We start from the raw sequence: 25795 nt of genomic DNA on the forward strand, positions 1-25795 counted from the left end.
TTATCTTTCTTGGGAACACTACAATGTTGAAAAAAATCATCAATGAAAGTCTTTCATTTTTTCAGTGGCAGTAAGAGAAAGACTAACTAATGGCAGCACTTCAATTGGTTTTCAGTCTTTAATTCTTATTCTGTTTTTCATTTTAGGAACTCCAACATGAGAATATTGTAGCTCTTTATGATGTTCAGGTAAGTCATTGGTTTTTAGTCACTTTCTGAATCACTTTTAGAATACGTAACCTTTCTACCACCCAGTACGCATACTAGGAAAACTGTCAGACACATTATTTGAAGCCAAACCACCAGCAGAAAAATATGCTTTGTGTTTGATGTGGGGTTCCTTTTTTTTCTAACCTGTTTGGCTGTGAAGTGGCTGGAAAATACCAAGTATTTAAGTCAGCAGTTTTGCACATGATTCCTTCGTCTATTAATAGTTTATATGATGTAACTTTGATCACTGAAGCAAAGAAAATCTTTTTCATTTTGACGTTGAAATGTTTGATGTACAACATAAAGCTCATTTGTAAATTTTGCCATTTAGATTGCCCAAATGAAGGATTATTTAACTTCTTAACAGTTTCAAATAAAAGATTTTTTTGAACCTCTTCTGAGGGCAGTTTATGTTCTGTGTCATTTCACTTATTTTGATTTGTAATAATATCTTTTTCTTCTTTGAGATCCCTTATGTAAATATAGATTGGAGTCCTATAACTCAGTGGTTAGAGCACTCGCCTTGCAAACGAGAGACCTGGGTTCGATTCCCGGCAGGGCGAAACCTTGGGAAACTTTTCTTAATCCATACACCTGATAATAATCCCTCAAGAAAAATACAAACAAAAAAAAATTGGTTACTCGTTCCACGACTGTTGGTGAAACATGGCTGTGCGCAATTGGCTGCCGCGTTTCACCTACAAATATAGTGTCAATTCACTACAGTATATTCTTATTGTGTGAAGCGCTTTAGACGTCTCAAAGATGTGATAAGGGGACTTGAAGTGCACCATTTAAAAATTCAAGGATTATTATTTTCTGAACACTTCCTTCTGTAAATGAATATAGTTGCTACTTCAGCTAATTCTGCTTTATGCAAGCATGTTTGGTAATGACGAAATATCATCAGTTTGAAATGCTGGTGTGCTGTGATAAAGAACCTCTGTGAACGTTAACTTTATAACTCATCATAAAGTATGGACAGAATTTTTCATGTACCTAGCAATTGCAATTTTTTTAAAAAATGTCTTTTTTTGTCAAAATTTGCACTCATCCAACTGTGGACTGTCAGTGCATGGAATGAAACTTCATTTATATTATCCAGTGTCAATAATGAGTATGTCTTGGGTAGAACATGGCCAGGTGCTGAGTAATACGCCCTTCTATTCATTCCGCCAAGGTTTGTTCAGTCTCAGAGTATCGGCTATAAAATTTCAGTCTGGCATATCTGAGTGCGTTTGTCAGCATATGTGGTCATGGGAACTGGGTTTGGACTGCTCAACTTGTGTTACTATTATTTTGATCATCAATGCAGCAAAATAAAATGCCAGCTGCCTGTGGAGCACTGTTTGACTTGCATTTCTTACAATGAAACCAGAAATGCATTTAATCTTGGGCTGGATATCCAGCCAAGTGATCCATCCTGTCTGAGTAACACTGCAGTATCAAAAGCAGAGTGGGGCCCACTGTTTCAGAAACTTAACAGATTCATGAGTATAAAATGACTTGAGAAATTTAGCATTTAATTAAGGGCGGAAAGGGTATAATCCTCTAGGTATTAATTAAACCTCCAGTATGATGTCATTAGAATTGTGTTTTTTTGCCTTGCGAGGTTATGTTAGTTTTTTGTGTAGTGAGAAGTGCAAGCGTGGAAAATATATATTCAACAACAGTGACATCAACTTGCATTTATATCGTTTCCTTCATGCAGAACAGCACGAGGGACACTTTAAACATCTGCATCTTAGCATTGAAGTTGCAGAAAAACATTCTTGGAAAAAATTACTTAATCAGTACTTGAAAAAATATTGGTTTGTGAGAAAATACTTTGAAGGAAGCAACCATTACACAAGGCCTGGAGCAATGGACACGTTGCTTAAATACAGAATTTAAAATGGAGCTGAACCAACTTTACACAGCAACAACAACTAGAACAAATACCCTTTATTATGACACTGAATGACCTTGAAAATCATAGGAGATTAGGCACCTGCTTCAGACCGAGGTGTCTGTTTTACCCCTTGCATCTTTGGTGATGTTGCTGGCAAGTGGAGTCCTGTAGCTCAGTGGTTAGAGCACTCGCTTTGCAAGTGAGAGACTTGAGTTCAGTTCCAGGCAGGTCAGGGCGAAACCTTGGGCAAGTTTCCTTAATCCACACGCCTAATAATAATAATCCCTCCAAAAAAAAAATAATAAATTGTTCATTTTCAATCCATGACTGTTTGTGGGACATTGCTGTACGCAATTGGCTGCCGCGTTCGCCCACAAATATACAGTCAATTCACTTTGCAGTGTGTTCTGTGAAGCGCTTTGGGACGTCCTCCCGACGTGAAAAGCGCTATATCAAATTCAAGGATTATTAAGTGGCAGACAAACCTAATCCAGATTTAACAAGCAGCCGTGCTGGTTATACACGTTATTTACCATAATAAAAGCTGAAAAATTGCTGTTAAAAAGTACTAAATTGCTGTTGGTGATGAAGATTCTTTGGATACATTTGCGTTTTTTAAATTGGAAGGATTACCTTTGTGAGCTTTTTTTTTGGGTGATAAAAGCACTGGCCTTCCAACTACTCTCAAATTGACATTTACTAATTATCTGCTGTATTGTTCAGATGGTGCTTTTTGTTAGTAACAGAGTGCTCTTATCTGGCAGAGCGAGCTACTTAAAAATGGGAAGGAACAGCGCTTGTTATTGAGAGGCCATGCGTACAGGTTATTTTAGTAGTTGTGGAAGAGTCCTGGCATTACAGGTGTAGAAGGAAGGAACAACAAGGTGTAGAAAGAAGGCAGTTATGTGGAGGTAGGGAATGGCTAAAAAAACACACTGCGGCCTTTCCTCTACCTTCTCTTTCCTTCCTATAGAAAACTATTTTGAAGAAAAGAAATACATTTCTGAAGATAAAATAATAATAATCAGTGCGTTTGATATAGCACCTTATCACATCTTCGAGCCGTCTCAAAGTGCTTCACAGAATATACTCTTAAGTGATTTAACTGCATATTTTGTGGGAGAAATGTGGCAGCCAATTGCGCACAGCAGTGTCCCACAAACAGTCATTGATTGAGTGACCATTTTTTTAAGGAATTATTACCCTTGGAAAAGTGATCCGCCAATTAATTAACAACCGGGTTCCCCCCTTTCTGCTGGTAAACAGAGGCGTATGGAGTAAGAAAACTTGCCCAACGTTTCGCCCTGCCGGGAATCAAGCCCAGGTCTCTCGCTTGCGAGGCAAGTGCTTTAACCACTGAGCTACAGGACTCTGCAATGTGTGGATATGTTAACCTTCAGTTCAGCTGGCAAACTAATCTGTAGTTATAATTCTTGTTTACATAGGTCAGAGTTCATGCTGGATGCTGGCCAGTGCAAAATTGCTGCCGTGGTATTCAGCAGCATTGTTTGTTCTCTGCATTGAATCTGATATTTAGAGTTGGGAAATACCAGAAGTCACAAAACAAACAATGGGTAACAAGACCCTATAACATTTTGGTGCAATAGTATGGGAAGATTTTTAAAAACAAAAAGTACCAGCTGGGCACCGAAGCTAGGGTGTGGGAGTTAAGGGGGGAGAGGGAGGGGTTGGAGGAGGAAGCTATATCCTTGAGGTAGGTTTTAAGCTGGATGTCGCATGAGGTGGGGGATGATTAATAACTACATTTGGATGTGCTTGGGTGTCAGAAAGTGACAATCGCTGCTATTCATTCATACAAGAGACTAGTACATGGAAACCTATAGCTTAGTGATTGGAGTACTCGCCTCACAAGCAAGGGGACTCTGGGTTCAATTCCCAACAGAGAGAAACGTTGGGCAAGTTTCCTTACTCCACACACCTCTGTTTACCTAGATTATTATTATTTAAAATGGCTCGAATGCAGCAAACTAATTGATTCTTATGGACTCCTTTTTAAAGTATTTGAAGGAAGGGTCAATTTGTAGTGTACTTTGTGTCACTTTTTTCACCGTTGTTGTGGTAGCAATAAAGAAGCTGGTGTGAAAAATACAACCCTAATTGAAAGCTCTTTTATTACACAGTCTTTAACAAAATCTTGTTTATATACAATGTTGAACTTTCTGTAATGACTGGGCATGGGGTCCGTGGTAAATATTGTTTGGTATTTTGAATGGATTCAGCAGGAGAAAGAATTTGAGAGTTCATTCATTTTACATTGCAACTAGTATTTTGACTGTGTTCAACTGAGGAAAACTAGTTTACATGTTTAATTCTCATGATTTCACACATTGGTGAACTCCCGATTTCAGGTGGGAGTACCTGTAAAAAGTAATCTGAAAGATTTAAAAATCTGTAATCTGAAAAACAGCAAGAGAAACTGCTGAGGAAATGTGCTGTGCAAGATTGTTGACTTGGAGTAGTAAGTCAGAAGCAGAGGAGCATGATGAAGGGCGAAAAGCAAGTTGTTGCGTGCCTTTCAGCCATGAATGGAGGAGTAAATGATTTTAGACATGTTGAATGGGAATAAACCTTCAAGGCAATAATCCAGAATTACATGTCGCACATTGAATATACAGTAGTTTGAATGCCTTAATGGAATTACAGCTTTGTGTTTCACTTCCAATAATGCTGTGGCATATTTATTGTTGCACACAGTTCTGGTTACTGTGGCATAAGGATGGTGTCTAGGCTCTCGAGGCAGTGCGGAGGGGAGCACTGAGGATAATCATCAGTTGTAGAAGTATGATGAGCTATGAGTTTGGCCTCTTCAGGTCTTGAGGAGAAAAGATGACTCAGAAGAGACAACAACAAAATTACATTTATATTGCGCCTTTCACATCGGGAGGATGTCCCAAGGTGCTGAACAATCAGTGTTTCGGACCCGAGCTGGGGCTCGGAATTGGGGAGCGTGGAGGGCAGGGGGGAAGCAGGATGATTGAAAACCCGGTCGAAGAGGAGGGTCTTGAGATGGGTCTTGAAGGAGACAAGGGAGGGGGGCGAGCTGGAAGGACTGCAGGATGGCGTTTCAGAGGGTGGGGCAGAGTGGCAGATGGCCTGTCCGCAAATGGGCATGGCAGGGAATGTGAAGCAGGCGGGAGCCCGCTGACTGGAGGGAGCGGGCAGGGTGGTAGGGGGTTAGGAGGTCGAAGAGATAGGGGGGAGCAAGGCCATGGAGGGCTTTGAAGGTGAGGACCAGGATCTTGAACTGTATCCTCTGTGTGATGGGAAGCCAGTGGAATCGGGTGATGGTGATAGGGTCACGGAGCCTGATGCGGGAGATGACACAGGTTGCAGAGTTCGCACAAGCAGTTTGCATAGTCAAAACTGAATGTTATGAATGCGTGTACAAGGGTTGCGGAGGTGGGGGAAGGCAGAAGTGGGTCATAGCACCGATGTGGGGTAGAAAGAATAGTTGACAAAACGGCAAGGTTTCGGACTGGCTTAGTAATGTCAAGTGTGCATCCATGGATGGTGATGCTGTCAGCGCCTGAGGTGTGGAGGTGCTGACGGGACCAATCAGGAGGGCCTCGGTCTTGTTGATGTTCAATGAAGAAAGTTAGCTCTCATCCAGGACTTGATGTCTGACAGACATTCTATCAGGACAATAGTGGTCCTGGAGTCAACGGTGGAGGCAGAGAGGTGCAATTGGGTATCATCCACATGCATGTGGAAGTTGACCCCATGTCTGCGGATGATGTCACCAAGAGGGAGCATATAGATATTGAAGATGAAGGTACCAAGCACAGAGCCCTGAGGAATGCTGCACGACACGGAGACCCCATACAACATTTTAAGTGGGATTGTTCAAGAAGTAAACTTTACGATGCACCAAGACAATAGAATAAGAGGACATATTGTTAAAGAGTTGTAAATGGCAATTCCAGAATAGATACCAGGAAGTTTTTCTTTGTTTCAGGGTAAAATGGAGTCCTGAGCTCAGTGTTTAGAGCACTTGCCTCGCAAGCGAGAGACCTGGGTTTGATTACCAGCAGATCGAAACCTTTGGCAAGTTTCCTTACTCCACACTCCTGATAATTATCCCTCAAGAAAAAAAAACACAATAATAAATTGATCGCTTCAATCCATGACTGTTTGTGGGACACTGCTGTGCGCAATTGGCTGCCACTTTCGCCCATAGATATACCGTCAATTCACTTTAGTATATAGTGTGAAGTGCTTTAGATGTCTAGAAGACGTGAAAAGTGCTATATCAAGGATTATTTATTTATTGTAAAATAATAAAGGTATTCAATAGGGCAGATACAGAGAAACTATTCTCTCTGTTTGGGGAATCCAGAACAAGGGGACATATTCTTAATCTTAGAGCTAGGCCATATAGGAGTGAAATTAAGAGGCAGATTTTCACCCACAGGGTAGTGAAAATCTGGAACTCTTTCCCCCAAAAGGCTGTGGAAGCTGGATCCATTCACATCTTCAAGCCTGAGGTGGATAATTTGTTAGGTCAGGATATTAAGGGATATGGGCCTTTTAGACCTCTGTTAACATAAGGGGCTTGATTGTATTTAAAGGGGAAGAAAGATCAAAAGGTAAGGATTTAATAGCTATGGTAGAATAATCCATTTTTTACATGAAACTTTATTAGCCAAATGTCACTGCAGGCTCACCAGAATTGTGCTTTCCTAGGAATAGATGATGCGGGTTCAGCTTCCAGACTGAATTCAAATATTTAAACTCAAACTAAGCCAGCCCTCTCTGATGCTCAGTCAGTTATCCAGATAGGTGTCTGATAACTTTATTAGTAATTGTCCTCCGATGGGTGAGGTAAGTAGGGGTTGGGGAGTGGGGGGGGGTCTTTTGGAGAGAGTCTCTTTGTGCCTAAGTTAACTTGAAGATGATACTTCTACCCATAGAATTTCAGAGTCCAGTTACTTCTCTACAGCGGTCTTGGTAGTCTGGTTTCTGACCTTGGCAGGACTGCAGAATTGCATGGCAGGTAAAGTAGTTCTAGCTCCACAAGCAACAGAAAGCTTGCTAATATTCCCAGTGGCTGCGCAGTTTGAAACAGGCTGGTGTTTGCCTAGTGCTCAAATATCCATCTTGTGGTGTGATGATCAAAACTGTGCACGTTATTTCAAATGTGGTCTAACCAAGGTTTTATACAAATTAACCATAACTTCCTTGTTTTGGGATTCTATTCTTCTGGAGTTGAAGCCCAGGACTCTGTTCACTATTTATGGCCTTTAACCACCTCTGTTGCTGTTTTTGGAGACTTGTTAATCTGAATCTCCAAATCTCCATGATCTTCTTATGTTCTTGCCATCTAAGGGCATAAACAGCTTCTTTATTTATCTTACCAAATTGAAACACTTCACATTTCTCTTTATTTAACTTTGTGCCCACAAAATACTCAGTCAATCCACTTTACAGTATACGTTGTGAAGCGCTTTGAAACGTCTCAATGACATGTTAATGTTCTATATCAAATGCAAAGATTATTATCTATACATGCAAACGAGTAAAATTGCAGAAAATAGACAGGGTGTTTAAAGGATTCCAGGTTAGGCAAGTGACAATCAATCAGGTTCCAGAATTTGTTAACTTTTTAGGGGGCTGAGCCACTGATTTGTACATGGGGATATTGGGTGAGGTTGATTTCTATGCTGCATAAGCTATACTAGGTACATTACTAGACTGGCAAGTCACAGGATCTATTCCCTTCCTGTGCTGAGTTAGGGGGGCAGTTTGTAGTCCTACAATTGCCCTAGCTAGGGAAGTGAAAAATCAGCCAGGGTTCTTGTAAAGAAATGTGCCCTGTAACAGTGGTAAATGATAAATAAGCTATCGTTTTAGCATGCTTGCCACCACAGGTATGAGTTGGCGATGTGAAATTTGGCATGGTTGGCTTATTCTTTGCAGCTGTTCATATGTTGGACTCTGTGTTTTAATATTTTCTTTTAAAAATGATTGCTCTGATCTCTTGTTAAAGCAGAATTTGTTCTCTCGTTTATCATGACTGTTGCTTTTGGGACATGTTGTTGATATTGATTGAACGCCATGCGAACAGGTGAAAGTGCAGGCAAAGCATAACTGGAAAGCTGAGAATAAAGGGAATGCATCAGAAGCTAAATCTGTAATGAAACCAGATGGGAGCATGAGGGGAAAAGAAGTGAGCTTTTTCATTGGCAGGCCAAGCGGGAGGAGGTTTCATAATACGCAGTAGGATTGGCAAATAGTTCAAGAGTGACATTCGGGACCTATAAATTAATGCTGTGAACGCCATATGTGTAGTGTGAAGCATGCTATTGTTGTGAAGATAATTTTATAGCTCAGTCATGATGGTCATGTGAGTTAGGAAGTGGAAATGTAAGTCATGCTTCAAGAGTATCCTCATTTAATTTATGGCCAAGTCTGATAATTTCTTTTTTTAGTTGTTGTGTAGAGCTAGTTCCAAAAAGAATTCTGTGTCCAGTTGGCTAAAAGTTAGTACTTCTCAACTACAAATTACATTTGTCTAGTGCCTTTCACGTCGGGAGGATGTCCCAAGGCACTGAGTACTGCATGACAACGGCAACAAGAAGCACAAATTGCATACAAGACTTATCTTTTAGAAAATGAATTCTCTGATTATTACCATTGTGTTCCAAGTACAGTAACATACTTTCTCTCAAGACATGATGTTGAGAAGTCTCAAATGCTTCACAGGATACACTGTAAAGTGTTGTAACTGAGCATTTGTTGCCACTTTGAATGTGGCAGATAGGAATCCAAACTTTACTGAAGGTATATACAATTCTGTTAATTGAATACTCAATTTACAGCAAAAAATTATTTGATAAACTGCACTATTCCTATAAACGGACTCAACATAAAGAGGAGACTCTTCACCAAGAGCTCAAGCTTCGCTTCTAACTTCACCCAAATCGGACGTGTCCTCACTGGCATGTGGCCAATTGACCAATCGTATCAGACGTATCATGGAAATGAACTGCAAACTCTCCAGACACTATCGATACATGGGTAGAAATTTCACCGTGGTCTAGATATAATATATTAATGTATTTCAGAATGCGCAAATTCAAAATTGTGCAAATTGTTGGACGTCTCAAAGTGCTTCACAAACTATACTGTAAAGTGAAAATACTTGTGGCAGCCAATTGCGCATAGTGGTGTCCCACTATTGAGGATTGAGTGATCAAATTATTATTGGGTATTTTTAGGGGTATTATCCCTGGACTAACAACCGGATTCCTGCTTACTGAAAGAACTTGGAGAATATTAGCTTCAAAATTATGGATGTGCAATATTTAAGAATTTGCCTAATGCTATGTTAATACAGTAAATCTAAACCCAGGAATTTTACCCCTTTAATGTTTACAAAATTAAGATCCGACCAGCAATCAGTCGTGTGGTCAGACTAGCAGTGAAGAGGTCATACCAAAGCTGTTGCTTTAAATTAAAGGATAGGAACAAATTGTTCGGTCAGTAATATCTTTTGTATTAACTCGCTCTTCATTTGCTTATTTTTTTAAAATTATTTGCTTAGGGTTGGTTGTTTTTAGCAGCTGATTTCAGTGAGCAATTATCTATCTTCAATTCTGCATTCATGACCACATAGAAACATTAATTTCTATATATTAAATTCATTCAATGAAGTAGATAGATTGCCCTTGGCTTGGGCTTGGCATGTAATGGGGAGGTAATATTTACAAAGTGGGTATATGTGCATTTGGAGCATATGAGCTGTTTTGGAGAAGGTTGGGGTGCTTTTACTAACCTACAGGCAGGTGACTCAGATGGCATTGGCAAAGACATGGTTGTTTGTGCATCCTCTCAGCCTAGTACAGAATCCAGGTTAAAACATTCTTTGAAAAATCTAGTGGAATAAAATGTTAATGTCTAACTTACATAGTTTAATTTTAATATTAATATGACCTAAGGGCAAATTTTGAAAAAGTCCAAGATGTTTAAAATTGTTCCCATTCTTCTATTTATGAATGTCTGTTTCTGCACAACCTCCAAGGTGAATCAGTTGCAACACACAAATGAGACTGAAGCCAACTCTTGATTTCAAGATCCTCTCACTCGTTTTCAAATCCCTTCATGCCCTCTGTCCTCCCTACCTATCCGACTTGCTTAGCCCCACTCCACCACCTGCGCTGCCTCTGCTCGGCTGGCTCTGGCCTCCTGTTTGTCCCTTGTGCCTTCTGTTCCACTTCGGTGGCCATTCTTCAGCCACTACGCCCCGAAACTCTGGAACTCACTCCCTCAATCCCTGCACTTTGCTCCCTCCCTCCTCACCTTCAAATTCCACCCTAAAGACCTTCCTTTTTGATCTTACTCACGGTTGCCTTCCTCTCCCCCTGGCTTGTTGTCAGACTCCGCCACTGTGAAGCTCTCCGAGATCCTACCCCGTGTGAAAGGCGCTATATAAATGCAAGTTGTTGCTGTTAATTTTTTTTGCATCTTAAATTAATTATTCTGTTCAAAGTTATGCCGTATTTTTCAGTTTGTGGTTTAATGTACAATATTAATGTATTAATGTGCTGTAGCAACTACCCCAGAGTTTAAGGAAATATTTGGTTAGTTGATTTTTTTTTTCTTTGCTCCTTACACACATTATTATTATGGACTTGTCTGAATTAGAATCAATTTTAGAGACTCTGAAATAAGAGTAACCTATGGATTGTGCAGGTATACTTTATGTAGGGTTGTATACTGGTGGTATAGGTAGGTGCACTTGATGTTGAGCAGCACAAAGATGGTGTAGGTAGGGCTGTTCTGTGAATAGGGAATAAGCTCTATAGATTTTGACATCTGATTAATCAGTATGCATGCTAGTTGTGATATTTATAGGGTCTCGTCAGCTGCTGTTTTTGAAACTTTGCCCAGTTTTCAGTGTGAACTTCTACTGCAAACACAACCGTGCTTGTGATTTGGAAAGAATGTGCTCCTGCTTAGTGGGCAAAAATGTAAATATAACCAGGTTTTGCAGTGTTGTCGGCAAATATGATGCTTAGTTTTCTAGAAGTACATTCTTGCTAGTCCTGGACACTATCTTATGTTTTAACTTAGTTCCTACTTTGGTCGTAATTTGTTGTTGAGTTCCTTTTTGCCCACAAAAAAAATAGTAAATTCACTTTAGAGTATATTCTGAGAAGTGCTTGGAGACGTCTCGAAGATGTGATAAGACACTATATCAAATACAAGGATCATTATAATATACAAGAAGGAACTTTCATTAATCCACAGCAAGTCTGAAATACAATCTTGAAAATTGATTTGCATTCACAAAAAATTTAACTTTTCAAGATGTGTGTTGCTAAATGCTTCAGAGTTTTTAATGTTCATCTACTTTATGTAGCCTTCATTGTACAATGTGTGGAGTCCTGTAGCTCAGTGGTTAGAGCACTCGCTTTGCAAGCGAGAGACCTGAGTTCAATTCCAGGCAGAGGGCGAAACCTTGGGCAAGTTTCCTTACTCCACACAGAGCCTAATAATAATCCCTCCAAAACCAAAAACAATAATAAATTGGTCATTTTCAATCCACGACTGTTTGTGGGACATTGCTGTGCGCAATTGGCTGCCGCGTTCGCCCACAAATATACAGTCAATTCACTTTACAGTATATTCTGTGAAGCGCTTTGGGACGTCCTCCCGACGTGAAAAGCGCTATATCAAATGCAAGGATTATTATTATTATTATTACAATATTAATCTCTGTCTCCTGAATCGTGTATTAATGAGATGTACAACAGTTATTTTGTGGCTTTTACAGTATCCAGTTTTCCCACTCCAATTCCACGGGTTAGTATTGACTAAGTGAGGTTGGAAAACTATGAACATGTAAAGTTTGTTTAACATTTTATTTCGGGTCACTGTGTCACGAGCACGTACACTAACATTTAAATTACTTTCTAAGCTAATAGAGATAGTATTATCTTAATGTCCGTACCAGTAACACAGTGGCCCGAAATAAAATGTTAAGTAAACTTTACATGTTCATAGTTTTCCAACCTCACTTGGTCACTTAATAAATACTAACTTGTGGAATTGGAGTGGGGAAAACTGGAAAACTCATCAAATCATAGGATAGCGTTGTATAGTTGCTAGTACAATAGAACATACCATATTTTGTCAGTCAGTACTATTTTATTCATTTGGCAAAAAAGGTTTTTAAGCTTATTTTGCTATTTTATAATTACGCCTACCAGCAATGTTTCAGAGTCTTTTTCACACCACCTTTCAGTTAGGTCTAGTTCGAGGCCACAGACGTCTCCAGAATTGATGCTAATGTATTCAGAGAGGATTCTGAGCAAAGTGACTGTGTGGGTCTCAGGGCTTCAAGTTACAAGGTGAAATTCTCAGAACTGAACTAGCTTTTATTGAAAATGCAGTGATTGAAATGATGCAGCTCTTTAAAATGCTGAGAGACGTGGATAATACTCACGTAAGCAAGCTGCTTCAATTTGAACTGTGATTGCAGAAACGGAGGACAAAAGTACACTATTAACAATCTTCATGTGAGACAAGCTTTTCAAAGATTGTCATTTATGTGGAACATACTTCTTGCTAAAAGCCATTAATAATATCAATCAACTACTGTTTTTGAAAAGACAACTGCTGGTAGCTATCTGGAGTGAGTCTGGAATGTTGTAAAGCTGGTTACAGATAATGGAAATATCTCATACAATCCAAAACACCGGGTCAGAAGTTGTAAGTTTAAAAGAAATTAGAAAGAACTTTATGTGGAACTTTTGCTCCATAAACTTGGGAAACAAGGAGGACCTTTGCACAACTTTTGTTTCACCCACTAAAATATTCAGTCACTACACTTTACAGTATATTCTGTGACGTGCTTTGAGACGTCTCAACGATGTGATAAGGCACTATCAAATGCAAGGATTATTTATTATTATAACTTTTCTGGAGTTAGACTAAGCCCATAGTCGGGGAAAATTATACATGGTCAGCAAAAAAAGACTTTCTGAGCTCAGTGGCTTTCCCAATTCTCGTAGTTTCTGATACTGTTCCCATGCATTATATTCAGATATTATTTTTATATATGGTTTGCTTTTTGATTTATGTATTTTGATTGTAAATGCTTGTTTCTCTTCCCCCCCCCCTCAAAAAAAGCACTGTAGGTCTTTTCTATCACATTTTGTTCCCCAGCTAAGAGCAAATATCCTATTTGCAAGATTCTATATCAAATGCAAGAATTATTATTATGACCCATTTGAGCTTCTACTCTATATATAAGAGATACCTCATGAGATCTCTTCCCACCCCTCTTCTTCCCTTGCCAAAGCTCAGCTGCAGCCAGTGCCAGCTGCTTCCTTGTGGTGAACAAACAACTGTGAAAATTGGAGGGTGTGAATCATTGGTGTGAACCATGCTCATTGGTGTATTGTTGATAGTCTGATGGAAACTGTGCAGTATAGTCTTAATTAAAAAATAAAGCATTTGAGGAGCTTGGTTAATGTTTCAAGTCCAGCCATGTAGAATCTTTTTGCAAGAAAATTGACTATTTTTTCCATGATAGACTGAACTACAGGATGTTTAATATCTGTCCAAGCTCGACACTGAAGCTTACTTAATTAGGCTCCAATAATCTGTACAAATGATGGTTGTACTTTTAATTGCAATAAATAAAAAAGTTAATATTCTAACTACTTTCTCTGAATTTGTGATTTTAGGAGACACCAAACTCAGTCCACTTGGTGATGGAAGTAAGTCTCAATGATTTTTGTTTTCTGCATTCAGATATTGTCATATTTGTAGGAGCAAAGTAGTGCATTAACAGAAGGTGCACATTAATTATTGAGTCTAGCAAAAATAATTCAACTCTGGAAATCTGGAGTTATATTTGGTGCATCCTCTCCTCCAACTGCGAGGAGATAATGGATTTCCTCAAGATCAAAATCGAGGGGATCCATTCAGCTGCCTCCACCCTCCCAACTGCCACCCCCTCCCTATCTTTCCCTCACATTCTGGCCCCTACCCATTCCTCCTCCACACCTTCGAACCCATCTCCCCTCCTCTCACACCGGCTCCACTTTGTCTTCACAAACAGCTTTTCCTCCAGCCCTCGTACCATCTCGTGCAGTGTTTCTCAGGGCTGTGTTCTCGGTCCTTTCCTCTTCAACCTATACGTGCTCCCTCTTAGTGACATCATCCGCAGACATGGGGTCAACTTCCACATGTACACGGATGACACCCATTTCTATCTCTTTGCCTCCACTCTCTACCCCAGGACCACTGATGTCCTGACAGACTGTCTGTCAGTCATCAAGTCCTGGATGAGAGCTAACTTTCTACAGTTCAACGTCAGCAAAACCAAGGCTCTCCTGATTAGCTCGCGCCAGCACCTCCGAACCTCAAGCACTAGCAGTATCAGGATCCGTGGATGCACACTCACCAAGCCAGTCAGGAAGCTAGGCGTCTTGTTCGACCCTCAATTGTCCTTTCTCCCCCACATCTGTGCCATGATCCATTCTGCTTTCCCCCACCTCTGCAACATTGCCTGTCTGAGCCACTGCCTCATCCCTCAAGCCGCTGAAACCCTCATACGTGTCTTCATTACAATCAGGTTTGACTATGCCAATGCCCTGCTTGTCGACCTTCCCTACTCTTCCCTCCATAAGCTGCAGATCATCTAGAACTCTGCAGCTCGTGTCCTCTCCTACACCACACCCACCTCACCCAGCTCCACTGGCTCCTCATCCCTCAGAAGATCGAGTTCAAAATTCTCGTCCTCACCTTCCAGGCCCTCCATGGCCTTGCCCTCTCCAACCTGCTAATCCCTTATCAATCTAGCCGCCGCTTTACCATCAGTGGTTGGGCCTTCAGCCTCTCTGCCTCCACCCTCTGGAACTCAATCCCACATTCCCTTTGCCTCGCGCTCTCTCTTGCCTCTTTCAAGGCATGCCTCAAGACCCACCTCTTCGATCGTGCCCTCGGCCACTCTTCTACCCTCCACCCTCCCTGATCCCACACCACCTCCGATGTGAAAGGTGCTTTATAAATGTAATTTTGTATTGTCCGTGAGCATTCATTAAATTCAGGAGCGTGCAGCACCAAGATAAATTGTGTATCCTTTTGAGACCAGCTGTAAGGCAAGTAAGCCTTTTCAGTCTTTCGTCTAACAATTCAATAAAACCTTTGTATTTTAATTAAAATGTACATATGCAATTTTGAAAAAAAGTTTCATGATACAAAATCAGATCGTGTCAAGTAAGATGTTTTGGGATCCCAGGTAGCTGGTGCTAACTACGCAAAGGATAGTGGGATGAGGTTAGGCATTAGGAGATTTCACCTTCCTTTAATTGAATAGCAAATTTTATGATAGTTTGTAAAATGCTTCAACATTGTTACATGTCTATAAACATTTTAGATGACTTCATAAACTGCAGCAGCAGTTACCTGAACCCTTGTTTTTTTTAAAAATGTTTAGGGGCAAGGCAGTCTATTTTAGGGAATTTGGTTCAAATTTTCTCCCCTTTCTCTCTTTTTGCACTCTCTTTCCCCCCCCCCCCCCCCCCCCACACACACACACAATCTTTGCTAAAAGCTTGACATTTGCAAGCGTACAGTTCACACAGGCCCAGTAACCCTCTGGCACCCTACAATGACCTTTCTTTGTATGTCATTGCAACTTGGGGCACTACCTTTGAGCCTCATCCTAAGATAACTGTACGCACTTTCCAGCAGGAAATGGTAAGAGAAAGCACCCATTGTTTATTATTTTCCCTTCCTCTGTTACTCTTCTCCCCTCTTCTCATTCCCCTCCTCACGTGAGCACATGTACACAGCATATACTAGCCCAAGGTTATTGAATTCAATCAACTACTGCCATTTTGAGAATTAAACCTTCTACCATCTGGTAGCAGGCATTTAACAGCCAGATGATTAGAGGAGCTAAAAAAAGTGCTTTAGAAAGTGTTTAGAGGTCTTTACCTCTGTAACTGAAACTATCCCTTGATCAATCTCGATTTGCATAATTTTCTCATCTGTCTTTTAATGTACAGTACCATTAAAGTGCCATAACTTTGCCCTTTAAATGATCAAGAAATTCAGTAAAGCCTAAATTTAGAAAAAATCAACTTTCACTGAATAATGGCATTGTTACATTGGCTCAGACTGTGAGAAAGCAGTTGGATGAGATCATGTACACTTTGAGTTTGCTTATCTAATTGGATATTTTAAATCCAAATTATCCAATTTCATGGACTATGGAAGGTTAGTTAGTAGGTAACTAACCAACACTTGCATATTAATGTGTCCTGCTGTAGGAGTTCAAGGCCAATTAACATACTTCTTGTGTATATATACTACACAGCCAGCGCAAATGCTGATGATTGAGAATAGCCCATAGTTAGCAAATACAGCAATGCATGCGCTGACCTACTTCTCCAATGCATTGTGAAATGAGGAAGATGCAATTTAATTTTCTAGTTTTGCCACAATTTCACTATACTCACCTGCAATCCCAGAAGTCTGGCACATCGGAGGAAGAGGCACCCCAGTTTGCTGTTGATGGATTCACAGAGGAATTAGCAGGGTTTAGGGAGCAGACCGCCTACATGCCCTTTCGACTGCAGCTGTGTGCTTAGTGAGAGCATGGATAATTAAAGTTGCACATCAAACAATGTTCTTCCTAATACAGTTGTGTATTAATAAATTAAATGGGCTGTTTAATTTATTATATAAGTTGCAAAAATAAATGTACATTATTGATGTCTTAAAATGTTTCCTAAAAGTATTGAGCTGATTATTTTTACATTCTTTTATAGTATTGCAATGGGGGTGACCTGGCAGATTATCTACAAGGTAACTTGAAATGTATTGTATTGATATGGCTCCTTTAGCTTGATAATGCAGGAAAAACTCAGATGCCTTACCGTTATAAATTGTATAATTGCTTAACTCCTACATGCACCCGAGTCCCATTCAGGTTCCCATTTAAAACCATTTAGATTTTTTTGCATTAGTCGTATTTATCATCTCCTGAATTGTAACAGCACTCCCCTATTCCCATAACTCCCACACATACCGGCTGCAACGAATCGTGGAATATGTCGTCTTGATCCATTGATGCATGTCCAGAAGAACTTCATTTCCCGTGATTCTAATGTTTGCTGGTGAGTGCAGGAGTAGTGGGAGCAGGGGAGTGGCATTACGAGTTGCTGGAAAATCCTCTTGCTGAGTGAGGACAAGGTCTTTCTGTGCTGCGGTGCCCTGGAGTGATATAGCCCAATGCTTGCAGCCAAACTTAACATGAAGAATATGGTTTGGCAGTAAACCATACAAAACGTTTGGTTTGTATGCCTTTTGTTTATATAGGCAATATTTTTACCTAGTGAGCCTTTGAGGACGGCGCAGTCTGCAAGTTGTTTGTATGTGCTGCATCAGTGCTGTTTCTAGTGAAAGTTTCATAACCTTTCTGCTCTCCAGGAGGTTGGAGTGAAAGAATGTTTTATTGAGACCGCCAAATCCTATTAAGTCTGAAGGTTTGATAATGTTCCATTACATTTTGGGTTGGATCTATGGTCATTGTATTCTATGCTTTAACCAACCTGGAAAAATGACTTTTTTAAATTTACAATGCCAAATAATTAACTACTAAAATGAAGAGGACAATATGCCCATCACCAAATCTTGACCTGAATAATGCCATGTGTTGCCTTTACTGTGTGCATCTTGTTCATTGTAGATTATAACTGACCCTTAATTCTGTGCTGCAAATCGTAAAAAAGATTTGATTACTTTGCATCATTACCAGAACACAGCACTTGGTTGTTCAGTAGTGGTTAGGTAAACAACATAATACAATTTAGGGGAGATGGAATGAAAAATATTATGAGCTATTTCTGCAGCAATGGAGTGCTCCCCATCATAATTTTGTAGTTGTTATGAGTCTTGAGAATATCCAGCTTTCAGATCTGTAGGAGTTTTTCCTAAGAGAAGGGGGCGAAACGATTGATTATTATCAGTCTCACCCTGCTGCAAGCACTCTTTGTGCAGCTGAGTATGATGTGACATTAATGTCAAATCATTTAAAAGTTAATAACTTTTTGATACTTGGCAGCAGAAGGAGGCATTGTGGTATTTTAGAGGGTTTCTAAAGAGAATAATTCAATGGGACAAGGTTAAGAGTGAGCAAAACACATGTTTGACCTGGGTAAGAAACATACTTTGGTTCCTATACTGCCTTCACTTTTGCTGTCATGTCACCACCCCCCCGCCCCATCCCCAGCAAAGAGTGATTTGTCTTGTTATTCTGAAGTCCAGATGACTCCTTAAGGTAATGCAAATAATACTGTATTCATTCAGTGCCCCTGACATTAAAATTACATCTGAACCTTTCTTGTGATCTTTTCCTCCTCATAACTCAGATTAATATTAAACTACTTCCATTCTTTTTGAGTAGCCAAAGGGACACTTAGTGAAGACACCATTAGAATCTTTCTCCAGCAGATCGCTGCTGCGATGCGTGTGCTTCACAGCAAAGGAATCATTCATCGGGATCTGAAACCACAGAATATTCTCCTGTCGAATATTAGCCGGAAAAAATCTAACGTGAATGGCATTCGAGTCAAAATAGGTAAATGTTTAAATTTATTTTGCTCAATAACAGAACAAGCTTAGTGCAGCTCATCAATTGTGGAAATACACTGACATTTCTGTACTTCTGCATTGACACGTTGCTATTTATTGTTGGTTAAGAATCATAAATGTATTTTTTCTTAATTTACGCTTAATATTTTGAGAGTTGAATAGAATTGTCCAAAAGTGATTCAGTAACAGATTCCTCCTCTTGTGCCTCTCCTCTCACCTCAACCTTCCCAGCTCAATCCTTGACTGGTTCAGTTCGTACCTCTCACACCGTCTCCACTTCATCTCCACAAATGGGTTCTCCTCTAGCCCCCGGACCGTCTTATGCGGCGTTCCTTAGAGCTCTGTCCTTGGTTCCCTCCTCTTCAATATCTATATCTCCCTCTGGTGACATCATTCGCAGACATGGGGTCAACTTCCACATGTATGCGGATGACACCCAACTGTATCTCTCTGCCTCCACCCTCAACTCCAGGGCCACTGCTGTCCTGACTGAATGTCTAACATCAAGTCCTGGATGAGAGCTAACTTTCTTCAGTTGAACATCAACAAGTCCGAGGCTCTCCTGATTGACTCATGTCAGCGCCTCCTCACGTCAGGTGCTGACAGCATCACCGTCCATGGTTGGACACTTCACCTTGCTAAGTCAGTCCGGAACTTTGGGGTCTTGTTTGACCCTCAACTCTCCTTTCTACCCCACATCATGACCCGCTCTGCCTTCCCCCACTTCCGCAACTTCGCCTAGCTCCAATACTGTCTCACCACAGCCCGCTGAAACCCTCATTACGCCAAGGCTCAACTATGCAAATTCACTGCTTGTCGGCCTCCCCAACTCCTCCCTCCACAGGCTGCAGATCATCCAGAACTCTGCAGCCCATGTCCTCTCCTGTACTAGGCTCCGCGACCTTATCACCCCCATTTTTGCCCAACTCCACTGGCTTCCCATCACACAGAGGATACAGTTCAAGATCCTGGTCCTCACCTTCAAAGCCCTGCACGGTCTTGCTCCCCCCAACCTCTGCGACCTCCTAACCCCCTACCATCCTACTCGCTCCCTCCGCTCAGTGGGCTCCGGCCCGCTTCACGTCCCCCGCCTCGCTCGCCCCACTATTGGCGGGCAGGCCTTCCGCCACTCTGCCCCAACCTCTGGAACTCTATCCTGCAGTCCCTCTGCCTCGCCCCCTCCCCTGCCACCTTCAAGACCCATCTCAAGACCCTCCTCTTCGACCGTGCTTTCGATCTCCCTACTTCACTCCCTGCCCTCCACCCTTCCTGACCCTGACTCCCAGCTCGGGTGCGTAACTCTGTCCAGTGCCTTGGGACGTTCTCCCGATGTGAAAAGCGCTTTACAAATGTAATTTTCTTCTTGTTGTAAAGATCTTCCACAATTAATTGTAGAGTACTCGTACTCTAAACAGACGTTGGTATGATTTTGGTTTGAGAATGTTGCTCACTGCTGTGATTGGGAGAGTTTGGAAAATATTAGAGAGGGTATGGAGAAACTAATAAAAGTATTGAAGATCAGATCTAAAAAGAGATGAGTTCCACCAACAGAACTTAAAATGCTATCCTGAATATATTTTTTCCTATGATAATTTTGCATGAAAGTTTTTAGGATTGAAAAAAGACCTAGTGTAATTCTAAAAATGATTTTTTTGTTGAAATGTTCCAGGTGTCACTTGGTAACTGAATTTATTGGTTACTCTGCTCCTCTTCATTCCAATCTTCTCGTATTAGGCCTCTCTTTGGTGCTTCCCGCATGATTCATGAGCCTATCAATACTTCACGGTCCAGGCGCACACTTGAATAATGACCATTTGGGTCAGATACACACCAGTTGATACTTCCAAACTTCAATAGTTGTATTTTGGAGGGGTAAAGGAGGTTGCCTGTTCTGGATGAGCAATGTCTTGAAACTTTTTTTGGAGAAATTTCATAATGTAAAGGGATGTATTGAGATTTGATTTGACAGCTTAGAGATTTAACATGGAACCGTTTAACTTTCTTTAGCATGTAAGTGAAAAATTGGTTCAGTGTTGTTTCTGTACTACTCTCTCCTGGGAAGTCCTGCAAACTCCCATTCTAGATTCAAACAGATTCTTAGCTTGTTTAAGATTTTGTTGAAAGATGCAAGTGAGTGTGCTTAGACATAAATGGAGATGTGATCTAAATTGCCACTATCAATTTATGGTCTTGACATTGCAAAAAAAACAGTTTCAAAAATTGATTAGCTTCTGCAAACCTTTCTTAAATTAAGCTTATATTAAATTGACACTTACCATTGATATCAGCTTTTAACTTATTATTTTGTCTAACTGGATACTATTTTTTTAAGCCCATAATGAGTGCAAAAGCCCTCGGAAGAGAAAATCTAATTGGTCTCAATTTACCTGTGAGGTGTAAAGGAGTTTCAGCTGGGAAAACAAATTTATTAATAGAAATGTGTGATTAAATTTTGAAATGTGTCTATTGCAAGTGACCTGGAAAATACAAGGTTCTAGTCACTTTTCTGTTTTATGGGAAATACATAGCTTAATTCTAGTTTCTTGAACCAAACCCCTTTTAGGTACTGTAGGAAGCCTGTATTGCACTGCAAATAGTTGAAACACCACACTTTTATGACAGTGCTTTTATTCAATCGCGAATCTCTTTTGGTGAGAATCTTTGCAATGTTCTCAATGCTTCTTCAGAATTTGCTCATTAATGACATTGGTGGGGTCTAAAAATGCATGTCATATTGTTGAGTGTCATTCTACAGTGCATTTTTTATATCCCCTGCAGCGGACTTTGGCTTTGCCCGGTATTTGCAGAGTAACATGATGGCTGCCACTTTGTGTGGGTCCCCCATGTACATGGTAAGTGACGTTTCATCAAGTTTCTAAAATTCTAATGCAATAATAGGATTTATTTGTGTGCATAACTGAGTCCAGGCAAGGCTGGCATGACTATTTCTGGGTCAATATGAAGCACTGAAAATATGTTTCCTGAACTGATTCCTATTAACTTCACCATGGTATACTGTTTCCTTTTTAATTATGTGTATGCTTTTTCCAAGTTAAGCTTAATAAATTCAAAATTTAGAATGAAAGTTAGAAGAGATGCACTTTCTAATGCCTTTTTTAAGCCATGATATGTGAAACTGTCTTTATTTTGTGTTAGGCACCCGAGGTCATCATGTCACAACATTACGATGCCAAGGCAGATCTTTGGAGTATAGGCACTGTAATATTTCAGTGCCTTGTTGGCAAGCCTCCTTTCCAGGTAGAACTTGAGAAGAAATGCTCATTGTAAATTATATCTGATTCACCAATCATAAACTAGTTGTGTGTTTTAGTAAATATTTCTTTAAAAGAAACTTGCATTTATGTACTATTTTGAAAAACAATCTATTGAATTTAATAGTTATTACTTTGATAAAGAAGCAGACAATATTTTTTTTACCAGTAACCATAACTGATGGAGTTAACTATGTTGTCAAATTTGGCAATGCCCACTATAGTCAAATAGTAACCCACAACTTCAGGTTTGCACATGAAGAATGACTAGTTCAAATTTTACTGCTTTCATCATCCTCTATCCACCAGCTCCCCCACCCCCATTTATCCAGTAATCCACTGATAGCACTTTGGAACTAGTTCTTGTCCTCATTACCTTAGGGACAGGGGTTATTCCAACCCCCCACTCTATCTTGGGTCAGAACCTGGAACTCAACACAGACAAGGGATCAAGCCTTATTGGGTCTGTCCCCATGAGGCACAGGCTTTACCAATGGGCTGTTCAGCAGCCAGTTTCACATTTTAATTCACTGGTGTGTATCACTGCTTAATATTTATTAGTCTTAATTGTGACATCAAGATTACATCATATAACTAATCACTATAAACTGAAACCTACCTGTATCCAGTTGACAAGTGTTTTAAGAATGTTGAATAAAGAATGGGAAGCATGTTGGAGCATTGATAAACCAAGCAATTCTTGAAAGCTTATTGGTCTCAAAGCATCCAGGTTGTTGATTTTGATGGCTATCTGAATAACAATGCCGTACTTTGGTTTCAAAGCTGGAATTTTGTTTTGTTACAGGCAAACAGCCCACAGGACTTGAGGTTCTTCTATGAGAAGAATAAGAATTTAGTGCCTAAGTGAGTACCTATCAAGAAAATCTGTAGCTTGTAGAAACTGTAGCACAAATTTTATTTTGTGTTTTGTGCTCAGCATTTGTAAGATATGATTCAGTTCTCACAAGTATTCTGCATGGTATAGTAACATATGATGGGGTTACATTCCACAAATGGGTAGTGGTTTGGAAAGGGATTGATCACAATTCTCTAAATACATTATAGCACTGGAATACCATTGAATCTCCCTGGGCTGTGCCAAATTTTTGAAGACCAGAAAATATTTGTCAAATGTTAGGCTGGATGCTGATCAACAGTTGGAAAGCTCAGCTGTGCTTTTTTTAAAAAAAAACTTAGTTTGGTTCTGAGAGCAATTGTGTCCTGGTTAAGATCAGTAATCTCAGCATTGACCGGGAGTGAAATGTGGGTCTTGCCTTCATCAACTCAACCATTTGGTCAGAATTCAAATATGCTGCTTTTAATTTTGCTGGGATATTTATTTAGCATGCTGTGATATAATGTGATGATTACTTTGTGGTCTTGGAAAATTTCTCTCAACCCAGACAGATTCAGTAATATTCCAGCCCTAAAATGTATTCAGAGAATTGTTAGGCAATCTGTTTCCAAACCAGCATCTATTTGTGGAATGTAACCCAGGCTATTCACACTTCTAAACAATAGTTAATATGTAAAGATTGTATCTTAGTTTCATCACTGTGTTTGGGATTAGAACTGTACTGTTGTTGCATCAGACAACTTTATCACTGATTTGTACAATTGCCTTTTTGGAAACCAGAATTTTTATTTAAAAGTTTAAAAATATCGTCTTTAAAAGAAACAGTTGTGAAGTATTCATCAATTGGGGAATGGCACATTGCTTTCATTGTCTTCACTGGTCACCAACAGTCAAGCACCCTCTTTTTAGTTCAATCGTGTGTCTCAACCCTGATGAACAGACGACCAACTCTTGCTCCAGTGTGAATTTTCTATTTCCCGCCACTCTTTAAACCTTTTTGAGTAAGATTTCCTCTTGTTCCACATCGTGGGCAATATTGTACAATATCATCCAGTACCCTGCCAATGAAATGAACACACACACAAAAATACTTCTAGGATCTTAATTTAAAGGAGATAGCTGGAGATTTAAATTATTATATTATCTTTCTTCAGTTTTGTTGAGTATGCTCTTGTAAAGTGAAACAAATGGCTTTGGTATGAAGGGTTGTAATGTAATCTTTAATCATGGGTGTATTTATTGATGGCAATCAAATAAATATATCATTTATTTTCCATTTTTTGAAAATCTGGAATATACTTAATAGAATAGGCAATTTCATTATTTTTATTTATTAACTATGTGCAGTGGTTGGTTCAAAGAGTTTCATCATTTTTTTAAAATTTATCAAACAGCATCCCAAGTGAAACTTCCAGTCATCTGGGTGGCTTGTTGCTTGGCTTGCTTCAGAGAAACCAGAAGGATAGAATGGATTTTGGTGAGTCATTAGTAACTTGTTTAATAATTGCAATTGATCTTTAGAATTAAGGTGTGCTGGATCCAATTATTCAAATCTCCTTTGAATAGTGTTCAATTGAATGAGCAAGGCCCTGGGGACGATTTCATCTTATCCTTCCAGAATATCCACCCTTTCATCCTCCCGGAATCAATCTTTTGCTCATTGCATTCCTCAGCATTTCTCTTGCTGCTTGGGCAGCTCCCTAGTGTTGCAGTGACCAAAACTTTATGTAGTATTCAAGGTGCAGCCTGACCAGAGCAATGTACAGCTTGTTCATGACTTCTGACTCTCAATTTTGGTACAAATTGTATTTTGGGTCAAAATCCATTACAGTCTTTGTTAACCAGGTGGTGTGTGCTATTTGTTTTTCGTCTGGATCTGGATCCAACTCTCAAATACAATCTGTGTTCCCTCTGTTAGTATGTTGGGGCAGTGACTTGGGTCACACAGGAAGGTCCATTCCAACCATTTCACCATCTCTCTCTTACAAATAATCTGAATGTTGTTGCCAAATTTGTCCCCAGAGGAAGCAAGTACCAGCTCAAACTGGGATTTTAATATGTGGTTTGTTATTGAGAATCTAGTGTTCTTGTTTTGCAGTTTATGCTGCTGTAGTTTTAATTCAAATTCAATTAAAAATTGACCAGGAGTTGAATGTGATCCAGTTCATCTGTTAAACTAGAAATGTGCTTCAGAAGTACCTGTGTCCACATGCATTAAAGTGTTTTATAATGTAGTGTTGACCTCCATTGCTTTTGCATTATATGAAAAAACAATTGCTCTTTTCCCAGTAGTCATTTGCTGAATAATGCATTTGATTGTGCCAAAATGGGGTAAAATAATTTGTTGGCAGTAATTTGTACTCCAGGGTTTGAGGCAACTTTAAATTGCAAGGTTAGATTTAAACTTGGTGCAACTTTAAATTGCAATTGATATTTAGAACTTCAGAGAATACACAAATTTAAACCATTAGATTCTTGTATTGCAGAAACATTCTTCAACCATCCTTTCATGGATCAAGCTCTGTCAGTCAAAAAATGTAAGTGTCTTACGAAATATTTAACACGACTTTCATAGGGGTGTTTTAGTAGTATGGTTCAACTCTTTTGCTTAACATGTGCCCCTTTCAGGTCATGCAAATGCCACCTATGGTTTCCTGCCAGGAAAGTGCTAAGGAGGGTTCAGAATTGATTCTCTGATTTTCTTTTCCCTGCTCCCCACTTCTGATAGAAGATGTCACAGCCTCCAATAAGCCTGTTTTTCCCAGCAAGTTCCATGCTCATTGTGGACTGCAATAACAGCCTCAACTGGACAGCCAATTTATCCTGCTGCTGAGCTAGCCATTTTTATTAAGTGGAGAGGGGTAAACAAAAAGGATTATTCATTATACACTCATCCCAAAACAAACTGATGGTCATACATAGTGAATCCCTA

At 39.9% G+C, this 25795-nt stretch overlaps 1 protein-coding gene across 2 annotated transcripts in view; it reads left to right on the forward strand.

The window, feature by feature from the left end:
- The window catches only part of ulk2 (unc-51 like autophagy activating kinase 2), a 55751-nt gene that overhangs the window by 6622 nt on the left and 23334 nt on the right, over positions 1 to 25795 (forward strand). For both annotated transcript variants that reach the window (XM_007906200.2, XM_007906201.2), the window contains exons 3-11: positions 147 to 188; positions 13815 to 13847; positions 16911 to 16947; positions 18548 to 18721; positions 21514 to 21587; positions 21892 to 21993; positions 22813 to 22871; positions 24258 to 24340; positions 25350 to 25400. In XM_007906200.2, coding sequence (XP_007904391.1) covers positions 147 to 188; positions 13815 to 13847; positions 16911 to 16947; positions 18548 to 18721; positions 21514 to 21587; positions 21892 to 21993; positions 22813 to 22871; positions 24258 to 24340; positions 25350 to 25400 — 655 coding nt within the window. The remainder of the gene's footprint in view (positions 1 to 146; positions 189 to 13814; positions 13848 to 16910; positions 16948 to 18547; positions 18722 to 21513; positions 21588 to 21891; positions 21994 to 22812; positions 22872 to 24257; positions 24341 to 25349; positions 25401 to 25795) is intronic.

This window comes from Callorhinchus milii, unplaced genomic scaffold (assembly GCF_018977255.1).
Source record: "Callorhinchus milii isolate IMCB2004 unplaced genomic scaffold, IMCB_Cmil_1.0 Scaffold10, whole genome shotgun sequence".
Lineage (NCBI taxonomy): Eukaryota > Metazoa > Chordata > Chondrichthyes > Chimaeriformes > Callorhinchidae > Callorhinchus > Callorhinchus milii.